The 12,474-nt window shown below is 42.4% G+C and overlaps 1 protein-coding gene across 1 annotated transcript in view; it reads left to right on the forward strand.

Annotated features, from left to right (window-relative positions):
* Nucleotides 1–9,844: 9,844 nt before the first annotated feature.
* SHROOM2 (shroom family member 2) overlaps nt 9,845–12,474 on the forward strand; it is a 168,866-nt gene continuing 166,236 nt past the window's right edge. Inside the window, exon 1 of the mRNA XM_061627086.1 lies at nt 9,845–11,428. Within this exon, the coding sequence (XP_061483070.1) occupies nt 11,201–11,428 (228 nt within the window). The 5' untranslated portion in view covers nt 9,845–11,200. The remainder of the gene's footprint in view (nt 11,429–12,474) is intronic.

Here is a 12,474-nt window from a genome sequence, read left to right on the forward strand (position 1 = left end):
AATTTCTGCTGCAGAGAACCTGCTGTACTTAATGTCTATTTCCTGCGCAGTGTAGAACTCTGAACTCCCAAGATTCTAAATAAACTGTGCAAGGGGCCTTCACGTGTACTGCAGAAATTCCCTTCACAACCTATACAAGGCGATGAAGTCAGCAACCGGTTCATCTCCACTCTTCCCTCATACCATTTAAGGGTTGAATACACGAAGAAGTCGAAACACAACTTAAATTGAGGTGGGGGATCTTATTGAGCACAATCCCTGCAAGGTCAATGAAGTCAGTAAGGTTAGGCATCATGACTAAAGTTGCGATCTAATGCAAGCACTTTGGAATATGAATGCTGTGGGACTTACATCCAGGTAAACATGCAAATTCCATTTCAATGCTTTCAATAGTATTTTTGCTGTATTGTACCCATAATTCTATGCATATTTGCTTGGAAGTAAGTTCCAGTGAGTTAATGGAGCTTGGTCCTACATAACGGTGCATAGGATTGCAGCCTTAGTCTGATTTCATGAAGAGTGTGTGTGAGAGAGTGGAGCGTTAATGTTTTCTCCAGTTTCCTTTTTATGTACAGGATAATAATACCTCAGTTTTTGAAGTTGGAACAGCCAACTATGAGACATTGAAACAAAGCAATATATATATATATATATATATATATTCCTAAGAGCATGAATATTTTATGCTTCTAGAGATGTACTACTTAGCTACTGGTAACATCAAGGTTGGATTATTGCAATGCACTTTGCGTGGGGCAGCCTTTGAATATGGTCTGGAGGTTTCTGTTAGTGCAGAATTGTTGACTGGTTTAAGGCAAATAGAACATGCAACACCAATTCTGTTTCAGTTACACTGGCTGCCTGTACTCTCCTGAGTACAATTCAGAGTGCTGGTTGTGACCTATAAAGTTCTTTATGGTTCGTGACCGTGATATCTTCTGTAGCGCCTCTCGCAATATGACCCTAACCTACTTTAGATCTTCTTCCAAAGCCCTTCTCTAGGTCCCCCCATTGAGGGAGGCTCAGAGGGTGGTGACAAAGGAGACAGTGTTTTCAGTTGTGGCTGTGCATCTGTAGAATGCGCTCCCAAAAAAGCTCCACCTGGCGCCTTCACTGACATCTTTTCAGCACCAAGTAAAGACTCTTCCCCCTGCCCTGTTATTTGATAAACTGCTATGATGTTTTGTATTAATGTGCTGCCAAAGCTTTCTGTGGCTCTATGGGGGTGGTTGTTACTGTTTTATTATTTGTTTTTATTGTATGGTATATTTACGTTTGTTTTTAACATTGTAAGTTGCTTCGAGACCTTTGGGTAACAAGTGGTTGATCAATCTAATTAATAATAATATTTTTTTAGGAATCCTATTGTTTGATAGCAAAACAAGATTGTTTCCTCAGTAGAGTTGCATTATTTAGCAGAGAGATTTACATCTTTATACCCAAATGAGAAGAGGCTGTTTTGAAATTCATGTTTGGGGCAGTACAATTTCTGATGCAATGCCCAGCTGTAAATATTTTAATGAAGTTTAATGATCCCAAGTGGTCTCCTTGTAGTAATAAAATACTATTATAAAAGAAAACTCTGGGAGGGTGGAAGTGAACTATTCTTTCATTGATGTGTATTTACTAGCAACAGCTAGTTACATCAGTCATGCCAACAGGATTTCCTGGGCCCAGTACATTGTATGTAGATTGGGCCCCCTACATTCTCACCCAACTCCCGGCAATCTATTGGCAAGAATTGCTGCTTATATATTACTGATATGAATAGTTACTTTGAACCCACAGTCTTAATTCAAAATGTATCTATTTAACAGATTTTTAACCTGCCTTTCAGAAGGCATTTTACAACAGTTATAAACAGTTCAAAAATCATAATAATATAATTATTAAATAACATTTAAGCATTTTTAACATTAAAATAACATTAAAATGATAGGAGTAGCTAAAAAAAACTAGTGCAGCTTGACTGAACTGCTAGCAGATGGCCAGATTGGGGACTGGCCAAGGGCCTCTATAGCTCAGAGGGGTCCCTGCTGCTGGGGCTGGGTAGGTGTAGCATCCACTCCGCGACCCATGCTAACATTGCTGCAGTTTCGTGCCAGCCCTGGAACCAACTCTCAGCCTAAACTACCTCACAGGGCTGTTGCAAAGTTAAAAGGGAGAGGGAGGACCGAGGCAGAAAAGCAAGGTGCAATTATGTCACGTCATATTCACAAACCATGCAGTGAGGGGGAAAAACATGCACAAAAGGTAGCCCTCCAGTTGCTTTAACTGCAACATTACACAGTCCTGATATTTTATGGCAAAAAACATATAACATACACACGAAAAACCTCCAAACCTTGCCAACACACACGTGCAGTGGACTGAACCAATTCTCAGACTAACTACCTCATAAGATTGTTGGAAAGATTCCATACATACACACTGGGTAAAATTATTTATTATCAAAACCAGCTGGTCATTGCAGAAAGTTTTTTTAAAATCAGTATTAGTTTCCTACCAAATAACAGCAGTGACACCTAAATCCTGCCTAATTGCCTTAAAAATAGAATTGGATGAGGTGGAGAGAGAATTAACAACACAATCCTATGTTATGCCTATTCATAAGTCCCATTGACTTACAACACAATCCTGACTATGTCTACTCAAAAGTTGTTGTTGTTGTTATGTGCCTTCAAGTCGATTACGACTTATGGCGACCCTATGAATCAGCGACCTCCAAGAGCATCTGCCATGAACCATGCTGTTCAGATCTTGTAAGTTCAGGTCTGTGGCTTCCTTTATGGAATCAATCCATCTCTTGTTTGGCCTTCCTCTTTTTCTACTCCCTGCTGTTTTTCCCAGCATTATTGTCTTTTCTAGTGAATCATGTTGCTATGAGGTATCAAATATTGGGAATTTTTAATCTTTGATTCATCTCAGTGAACCAGAGTTTGAAAAGGCCTGCAACAGCAAAGATTCATGGGAAACAGCCCCTCTGTGACCTCTGAGTACATATCTTGCAATGCCTGAAGGTATAGACTTCCTGACTCATGGAAATTTGGGATTTGTCAGCCAGTAAGAATAGGCGCTCCTTTCAAACAAAGGAAATGTTTATGATAATCTAGGCCATCACGAGGAAACAGAATAGCTCCTTTCAAACTAGGAGGTGTTGTGCATTTCTAAGCCTTTGGAGAAGACAGGATAAACTCCTGTCAAACAAAGAAACAAAGATCACACGTATCATCCGGGAACTTATCAGGAAATGAGTGGGTTCCCACCTTCCTGATCACATTTACTTTGGGTTTACTTTGGGGTCAGTTCGTTAGGAAAAGGTATAAAACATGAGGAGTGAGAAGGGGAGTTCAGTTCCTCTTCTGGGGGGCTGCAACAACTGCTTTTCATATCAATGCACGCTAGCATCTTTGGGACAATTTCAGAGCTATGGATTTGGGTGAGAACTTTCAAATCTGGCGCTGGTTACAAAGGGTGGAGCTTTTGCTCATTGGGCTAGATACGAAAGTCTCTCTCTCTCAGCTTTAGGCTTGCAGCAACTCTCCAGGAAAGGTATATGCAACTATCTGGGCCTTTTTCTTTCCTTTTTTCTTTCTTTCTGTGTGGGTGAGCTTAATGTGAACGTGTTTATAGGGCTAGTCTCTTTGCTTTAGTCTATCCAGTGTTGCTGAATGAATGAATGAATGAATAATAGTTAGAAAACTACTCATTGTTAACTGCAATTGTAAACTGCAATATTTTTCCTTGTTCCTTCTCTTAATAAAACCACTCTTTATTTTACTTGCAGTGTATGTGTTATTGAGTTAAGGGTAAAATTATACATGTTCTGGGGGTGATGTGCGGGTAACTCCAGCAAAAGATCCTGCTGCTCTCTTTTGGGGAATTTGGATTTCTAGTGAGCTCTGCTCATGAGGAAGTTCAAGGTCCCTTCGTAACAATGTCTTCTCATGATGTGTCCAAAGTATGATAACCTCAGTTTCATCATTTTAGCTTCTAGTGACAGTTCTGGTTTAATTTGTTCTGACACCCAATTATTTGTCTTTTTCGCAGTCCATGGTATGCGCAAAGCTCTCCTCCAGCACCACATTTCAAATGAGTTGATTTTTCTCTTATCTGCCTTTTTCACTGCCCAACTTTCACACCCATACATAGACTACTCAAAAGTAAGTTATATTAAATTCAATGGGGTTTACTCCTGGTATGTGGAACTAGGATTGCAGCTTTACTCCCAGAAAAATGAGCATAGGACTAAATCCTCATGTTGAGGTTTTCAAAACAGGCTATGAATTAGATTAATAAACTATCCTGTGCAGCAGCCCTGGAACATTTAAACTTGTATGACTCCTTACATTTAGAAAACTGTAACACACTGTAATGGCATCATAAGGTGTATGTATACTTTTTTTTCTGTTCAAAATTATTTGAAAGATAAAATGTATAATATGCTTTTTTTTGCAAATAATTAAAAAAACCCTGCCTGTACAGTTTTATTATAATCATCACTGAAATTGTTTACCTGTCATGCCTATCCAGATTCTGCTGTCCTGTGTGTGCTTCTTTGATCTCCTGGACCTTGTGCTGGATGTGCACACAGAGAGAAAAGTGGGCAGGCAGGTATGTCGGCTGCTGCTGCAAGCTATAAACTTATTCAACTTGTGTGATGTGGACATGCACCCCTTTAACCAACATGCAGAGACAAGCAGGAAAAGGTAGCTGTTTTTCAAGATTTGCAAAGGTTTCTAGCTATTGCCCGGTTTTTAACAAATCCTTTGTCAATCACAGCTCTGACTTCACTCATTAGCTAAAAACCCAAAAGGGCAGGGATTGGAGCAGCTGGCCAGCTCATTTGACAGAAATTGTGGAAGGGGGCAGCTCACATTTTGGTTTATAACTTTTGTTCTAGAGCACTTAGAAACTAAAAAATGAAAGTTAAGAGACTAGGCCCTGGCTGGCCCTGGTAGAAAGGGCTCCTTTCTACCAGTCTGTCGGCAGTCCAGTGTTCCATTGCTCAGAGAGGCCTTCTAAGCACCCAGGGCTAATTAATATAAAGAGTTGTTTCTTCAATCTCTTATTGACTTGCTATTCAACTCAGTGACTTCCCAATTTCAGAAATGAGATGGTCCTTCAAAATAAGCAAATCAATCATATCTGCAAAACATTTTGTCCTGCTTTCCCAATTCTCCCTTTCTCTTTTGAGTGGTTGTGGGAATCTACACACAGCTTTATTCACTAATTTTGCAGAATTATGGTGTATGGCTACATTAGAATCTGTTACAACCTTCCGCCCTGCCCCAACAGCTCCTTGTCTTTCACAGATGCAGAACTGAACGAATTTAACAGGGGTGTCTTTCCCATTACAGCATTTTCCTTACCAACATAGCTGCACCCACTGAATTTCTGCTGGCCATTCTGCTGTTTCAAGATACAAGTTTGTCCTGCTGTTAGATAGTGATGCAACAGGGAATTATCATATGTTCAAGTACCATTTGCCCATTTCACGCTGAAGTGCATTTGTGTATCTCTCATGTGATGATTATGAATCTGGCAGATTCCCAACGTGTACAATGTGGACTTCACAATCATATTACAGAAAGAAGCCATACTTAGCTTTTTATGTAAAATCCTCTACTGACTGTGTAGTTTAGCACTTTACTGGAAGTGTCAGTATACTTGTCAGTTATAAGAAGTGCTAAGGGCTGGTCACGCATCAAAGATCAAAAATTTGGCTGATTATTTCAAGTTAATGTGTTATTTATTGCCTGTACTTTTCTGTCCAAACTCTCCCAAAGTTTTCCTTCTCCTCTCAGACTCCCCTTGGCCTTCTGCTCCCCTTGATAGTCTTGTATGTGCATGAACACCCCCCCCATGCAACTGTTTTTATTTCTTCTCTTCCCACCATGACTCCTATTTTCTCAAGTTCTGGCTTCTGCTTTAAATTATTTCAGTGTCTTCCCTGCCTTGCCTTAGGAAGTGATCCCAAACCAGATTACATAAAATTATACAGCCACGAGAGTGGCTGCATACCATAGCCAGCGTGGGTTTTTCACATTCCGCAATGTTAAATTGAAAATACCCCCATGCCATTCTGATGCTTCCCATAAGCTCATTTCAAAACAAAACCTTACAAAACCTATAGTTCTGAACTCAGAAACGCTTGCTTAACAAGCCTCTCAGTTTTCATGGTGAGACACAAAACAGTCAGAGAGAATAGAGAGTTCAAAGTCTAAAAAGAGAGGAAAAAAACCCAGAGCCCTTTTGGACTTTTTTCTCTGACAGTTCTCATAATCTGTTGAAATTCATTAAAAATCAGCCATATTCACAAAGTACCTGTAATCCTAATACTGACCTTGCCCCATACTCTGACCTTCATCTTCCGCAGTTTAAAAGTTAAAAAAATGCCTGGCTGATTTTTAATTAATTTAATAAATTTTGGCTGGCAGCCTATGATAACGCGGGGCATGCTCAGTAAGAACCAACTGTCAGAATTCTAAAAGCCAGACTCACAGCTGCTGGGCTTGCCTAATCAGGGGGCCACACCCACACCAGACTCCCACCCAAATTTAAGCCAAAGCTTTCCCTGGCCACATCCACACCAAGCCTTTATTTCACTTGAGACAGTCTTGGCTTCCCTCAGAGAATCCTGGGAAGTGTAGTTTGTGAAGGGTGCTGAGAGGAGACTCCTGTTCCACTGAGGGAGCTCCAGTGGCCAGACTGGTTTAACAGTCAGCCACTCTGATTGAAGGTCTGTGAGGGGAACAGGGCGTCTCCTAGCAACACTCAGCACCCTTCACTAACTACACTTTCCAGGATACTTTGAGAGAAGCCATGACTGTCCAAAGTGAAATAAAGGCCTGGTGTGGATGTGGCCAGGGAAAGCTTTGGCTTAAATTTGGGTGGGAGGCTACATGTGCCTGCTGTAGAATAAAAAGTTGGGGGAAAGCCTGAAAAAGAATGATACTATTCATAATGTTTTCCTTTTGGAAAGGAAAGGGGCTTCCCTTCTGCCCAGTGTTCACCCACCCAATCTCCTCCCCCTCCCCTCCCTGCTCCTTCCCTGGGTCAGTGTTGGACTATGACCTGGGAGAGCAGGGTTCAATTCCCCACTCAGCCATGAAGCTGACTAGGTGACCTTGGGCCAGTCACTGCCTCTCGGCCTCAGAGGAATGCTATAGTGAAACCACCTCTGAATACCATTTACCATGAAAACCCTATTCAAAGGGTCGCCATGGGGATTGACTTGAAGGCAGTCCATTTCCATTTTCAAACATGATTGCATAGAAACAAATCACACTGAAGTAAAAAAGTATGCAAATGATCAAACCCTCCCTCCCTTCTCCTCCCTCCTATCCCCTCCCTCTTGCTCCTTCCCTCCCCCTTCCTTTGCCCCTCCCTCCCCATCCCCTTCCAATCCCCTTCTTCCCCTCCCCCTCCCCCTGGTCATGTTGGCATGATTGCACGGAAGTAAATAGCACTGAACTCTGTAAGCATGAAAATCATCAAACCTGCCCTCCCCTTCCCTTCCCTTTGCCCCCCTCCAATATGCTCCTTCCCACTCCCACTCCTCCCCCATGGTCAGTTTTTCCTATCCTAACCAAGATTGCATAGGAGTAAATCCCATTGAACTCAATAAGCATGCAAATGATCAGACCTGTTTTTCCCCTCCTTCCCCTCTCCTCTCCCTTCCTCCTCCCCTGCCCACTCCAGCCCTCCCTCCCTCCCCCCCCCGGTCAGTTTTACCTATCCTAAGCATGATTGCACGGGAGTAAATCGCAATGAATTCAATAAACATGCAAATGATCCTGTCCTCCCCCTCCCCCTCCTGCCTGCTCCCCTCCCAGTCCACTCCTCTGCATTTCCTCCTCTCCCCCTCCCATCAGTTTCACCTATCCTAAGCATGATTGCAGGGGAGTAAATCCCATTGAACTCAGTAAGCATGCAGATGATCAATCCATTCTCAGCAAAGTTGCACAAGATCCCATTTCTTACCTCCCGGATTAAAAAGCAGGGAAATTCACTAATAGGCAAAAAACCTTGCGGTTTAAGAACGTACCTATAGCCCACAGCTATTTCTATCAAATTCTACCAGATTCTTCCAAGCTACACAGGAAGTGGATTAGACTGTGAAAGATCAACCCAAATGATGTTTGCATTTTGACAAATTTGTAGGGCAGTACAATCTCTCAGAGAGGAGTTCAGGTCTCCTGCTCCCCTGGTGCATTCACTGTAGCTGCCCAATTTCCCTGCTTTTTCAAGTTTGATAGAAATAGCTATGGGCTATAGGTACGTTCTTAAACCACAAGGTTTTTTTGCCTGTTAGTGAATATAAACAAAGTAAAATTAGTGCTAATTATTAAGAGTTCTTGGATGGAGGATGGGGTAACTGGAAGGCGAGATGGAGGCCCCATGAAGAGAACACGCATTTGTTATTTGTATCAAAGGTAAGAACTTTATTTAAGCCCCACCCCCTTAGCTTCTGGCCCTGCCAATTAGCCCTCAGCTGGTTGGGCATCTATGAATCCAGCCCTGGTGATGAAAGAGGTTCTCCACTTCCGCTCTAACGCAACATAAAATCCATAGACATCACAACTGTCCTTTTGTACCTGTATAAACACCAATGGCTTTACATCCAGATCCTCTTATGTTTTTAGATGTTTGAAATGTTTTTAAATGTTTTAAATATATTTTTATTTTATTTTAAATTATATTACTTTTTTATGTTTGCCACCCTGGACTCCTTGGGCAGAAAAATGACCTATTGTAGGTCAGTCTGGCAGTCCAAATCTCACCACACCTCAAACTACATTATGTATTGTACTTTCCCCCCTTAATAGCTTTGGTAATGTATTTTGGGGATTTTTGTATATCCCTTTAATGGTTTGTTTTGTTATAATTTAATAGAAATATTTTTAAAAGAAAGTTAATTTAAGAATGTAAAGAAAAACAAACAAACTACAGCCCCAGGATTCTTTGGGGAAAGCCATGACTGTTTAAAGTGGAATAACAGTGGAATAAATGTATGGTATGAATGTGGCCACCATTTTATCAGGAGGTACATTCTGTAGTTTTTGTAAGAATTGGGCCCTTAGTGTTACACCTATCCTTTGGAATTCATTCCTCTTAAATATCAGAAAGGCACAATGTCTGTTGTTTTTTCAGTGCCTGTTGAAGACCTTCCTCTTTCAACAAGGCTTTTAAGTAGTAGCCGTAACCCAGTCCACATCTGTATTGGAAGATGTTTTTATTCTTTTATCATTTTAATGTTTTTGATTGCTGTAAACCGCCCAGAGAGCTTCTGCTATGGCGCGGTATACAAGTGCGGTAAATTAAATAAATAAATTTGTTTGCTGCCTTGCGTTCCTTTGGGAGGAAGGGCTGAGACATAAATACTACTACTACTACTACTACTACCACTACTACTATAGTAGGCATGACATACATCGTATGGTTTGGACATGCCATATGGAGAAAAAAGTTTAAAGTTCACAGTTTAAAAAATGTTCACAGAAAAAAGTTTAAAGTTTAAATTGGGCAACACTTTTCTTTGGTTCAACCAGTTTTTAAAAGTGGCAAACTTTCCACTTCTGTAGAACTCTTCCATCCGGCAAGATGTTACAGAGACATAGGGTGACTGGACGAGGAAAAATAATAAACAAAAAAGGAAAAATTAGGCTGGGGGAGTTCCTGATGGCAACTCATGCTTGTAGGTGACCTACGGCAGAAACTACTCACAAAGCTGGTTCATCATTGAACTTTGAAATCAGCATTGTTCCTTCACCTGCTCCTCCCTCCAACCGCCACTAGAGGGTCTCGGAGGCTAAAACCGCTGCCCACAAAAACTTGGGTCGCGGCTCCGCAGGTTGTTCGGAGGCCGGCGGCAAAGCTCTCAGGCACCGCCCACACTCTCCTGTTTGTGCCGCCGTCCGGCCCCTCCACTCTCGCCCCCTGCAAGGAGCGCCGAAACCTTTTCAGGCTACAGGGGGAGCTTTACGAGACCGCCTTCCTCTCAGCAGCTGAAATGCTCGCACGCCGAGACTGAGCCCTCCCCTACCTCTTCCTCAGGCTGCTTGCTTTTCCCCACACCTGACACAAAGGGCTTGGCTTGTGCATAACAGGCGGGCAGGCAGGACTAACGAGAAGAGAGGGCAATGTTAAAGAAAAGAGGAAAAAAACGACCGTGGTGGGGGCGAAACAAGCGGCACCATCGCCTTGAACAATGAAATTTTTTTTAGAGAGAGGAGGAAGCGGAAATAGGTAATAGCGGCTGCCGCTAGGTGTTCGTTTGGTGTCCTTTGCATAGTTCCTGTGATAATCTCGAAGGGAAGAGGGAGTGCTGGGCTCAGCGCTTTCCCCCTCAGCGCACATTGGAAGTAGCGTTAAAAGACAGGAGTTCTCTTCCTTGGGGCTGAAGCCCCCTTGAATCCAGTAGGGCTGACTTCAAGCCCAGGACTGGGCTGAAAGGCGCGATTTTTCTAGCTCCCCTGAATTTAAGTATGTTAGTGACATCTTCCACTTGAACACGGTCCCTTTTTATTGGGGTGTGCATTTATCTGTTTGTTGGAGAGGAGAACCGATCATTGTAGTTCTTTATTTTGCAGTTGGAGGACGGGGAAAACCGGTTCGAGTCTCTCCCCCCTTCCGCCCTCCCCTTTGTTTGGAGCGTCATTCCCACTTAACCATATGCATATTTCAACCTAGCCTCTTTCATCATCCCACCCACCGATATTCAAAACGAAACTGATCACCTCTTGGGAAAGTTGCAATTGTTCTGAGCGACTTCCCCACACTATCATCTGGCTGTCTTTTTTTTAAATTCCTTTGGCACAAGCCACAATAGCGACTACTATTTGGGCTGCGTGTGTGACCAGAATATTTTAAAACATACATACGGCCCGCCCGCCCGCAAATGTGAGTGTCCTCGCTGTACCTAGTCTACCCAGATGCACCTAATTCAGTCAAATCATTACGTGATAGCCAGTTTTCCTGGGCAGTCTTTCCTCTGGCTTGGACTCCGGTTTGAAATAACAAAAAAGGGGATCTAGACGGGGGAGAAGGAGGAGGAGTCAGGGTGTGTTAAGGGGTTTACAACTCCCTCCCCTCGCCATATGGGAGCAGGCTGGAAACTGTTGTTAGGTATGTGGTTCCTAGGTCAGCCGCACGCTGGATTAAACTAGGAAGAAGCTGGGGGCAGTTTCAGGCAACCATGGAGAATGTGGAGTTCAGAGGCGGCCAGGAAAGGTTTCCGGACAAAGATCCGAGGCTGAATCCAGTACTTTTAGATCAGGGACAAACTCACCAGCAACTGTTGATAGGGGATCAGAGAGGAGTCGATTCATACAAACTGGTGGAAGTACAATTGACTGGTGGAGCTCCCTGGGGATTCACGCTAAAAGGAGGAAGAGAACACGGAGAGCCTCTTATCATCACTAAGGTAAGGCGCAGGTTACGTGTATGTATATACACATGTATTTCTCTGTGTAAGTTATCCAAGTGTAAGGGGTGGGTGTCACAGTGAGATGGGTAACTGAGGAATTCTCAGCCTCTTTTGTTTCTATCGTGGTATTAACGTGAATCCTGCAATACTACCGCTTTTCAGAGTTTTCTGCCGCTGGCTAAATAATTCCCTGAACATAAAAATGGATTTTCTGGATGCACTTTTTAGCAGCGATCACTTCGATTCACCTTAACAGGAACACGTAAGGAGTTGTGGGCAGTGGCTGAATTCTTTTTACTTTGATCTAATGACATTAGAGTGCTTACTCCAGCTCCACTCAATGAGGTGCTGGCAAGTCTCCCAGTATTATACTGAAAATGCTCGGGTCTACTGCTTCTTGTTTTGAGGGGAGAGTGGTCAGTGCAACCAAAAACGGATATTCCAGTTATTCTAGTTTTAGCGTTGTTCTCTAAACGCTGTATGTTATAGCCTACTTTTACTGTTTTAGTTTTGTTCGTTTTCAGTTTTGTATACTCACTGTAGTCCCATTGATTTCTAGCATGGATAGAAGCTTTAAGCTGCAATCCTGTGAATGCTTCCTTGGGAGTAAGCCCTATTCATCACAGTGGAGCTTACTTCAGTCTTGGTACTTTTAGACACAAAAACCTCTTTTAATCCAGAATAGCGTTCAAGGTTAATTGATGTGCAATCACACAATCGCCAAACTGAAATACATAGTATACCCAGCCATTGGATTGACTGGAGAAAAGTTCACTTGTTGATATGAATACAAAAAGATGATTCAACGAAAGTAAGTGATCTTATTTGCCTATTTGTGTTTCCTGAATGGTCACACAGTAGTGCTCTATTAAGAATGGCCAGTTGTTCCTTGTAGGAGTGGTACAGTTTCCTCCTTTTTCTCTTCACAGAACTGTGTTGCTCTTCTCTGTCATTTCTCTTGTGCTAAATGAACAAATTTAATTACAGATTGGAATTCTCTAAACAGCCTGTGTCAAGATAATTTCTTCACTTTTTAGTTGTCA

The sequence above is a fragment of the Rhineura floridana genome, chromosome 5 (genome assembly GCF_030035675.1).
Source record: "Rhineura floridana isolate rRhiFlo1 chromosome 5, rRhiFlo1.hap2, whole genome shotgun sequence".
Lineage (NCBI taxonomy): Eukaryota > Metazoa > Chordata > Lepidosauria > Squamata > Rhineuridae > Rhineura > Rhineura floridana.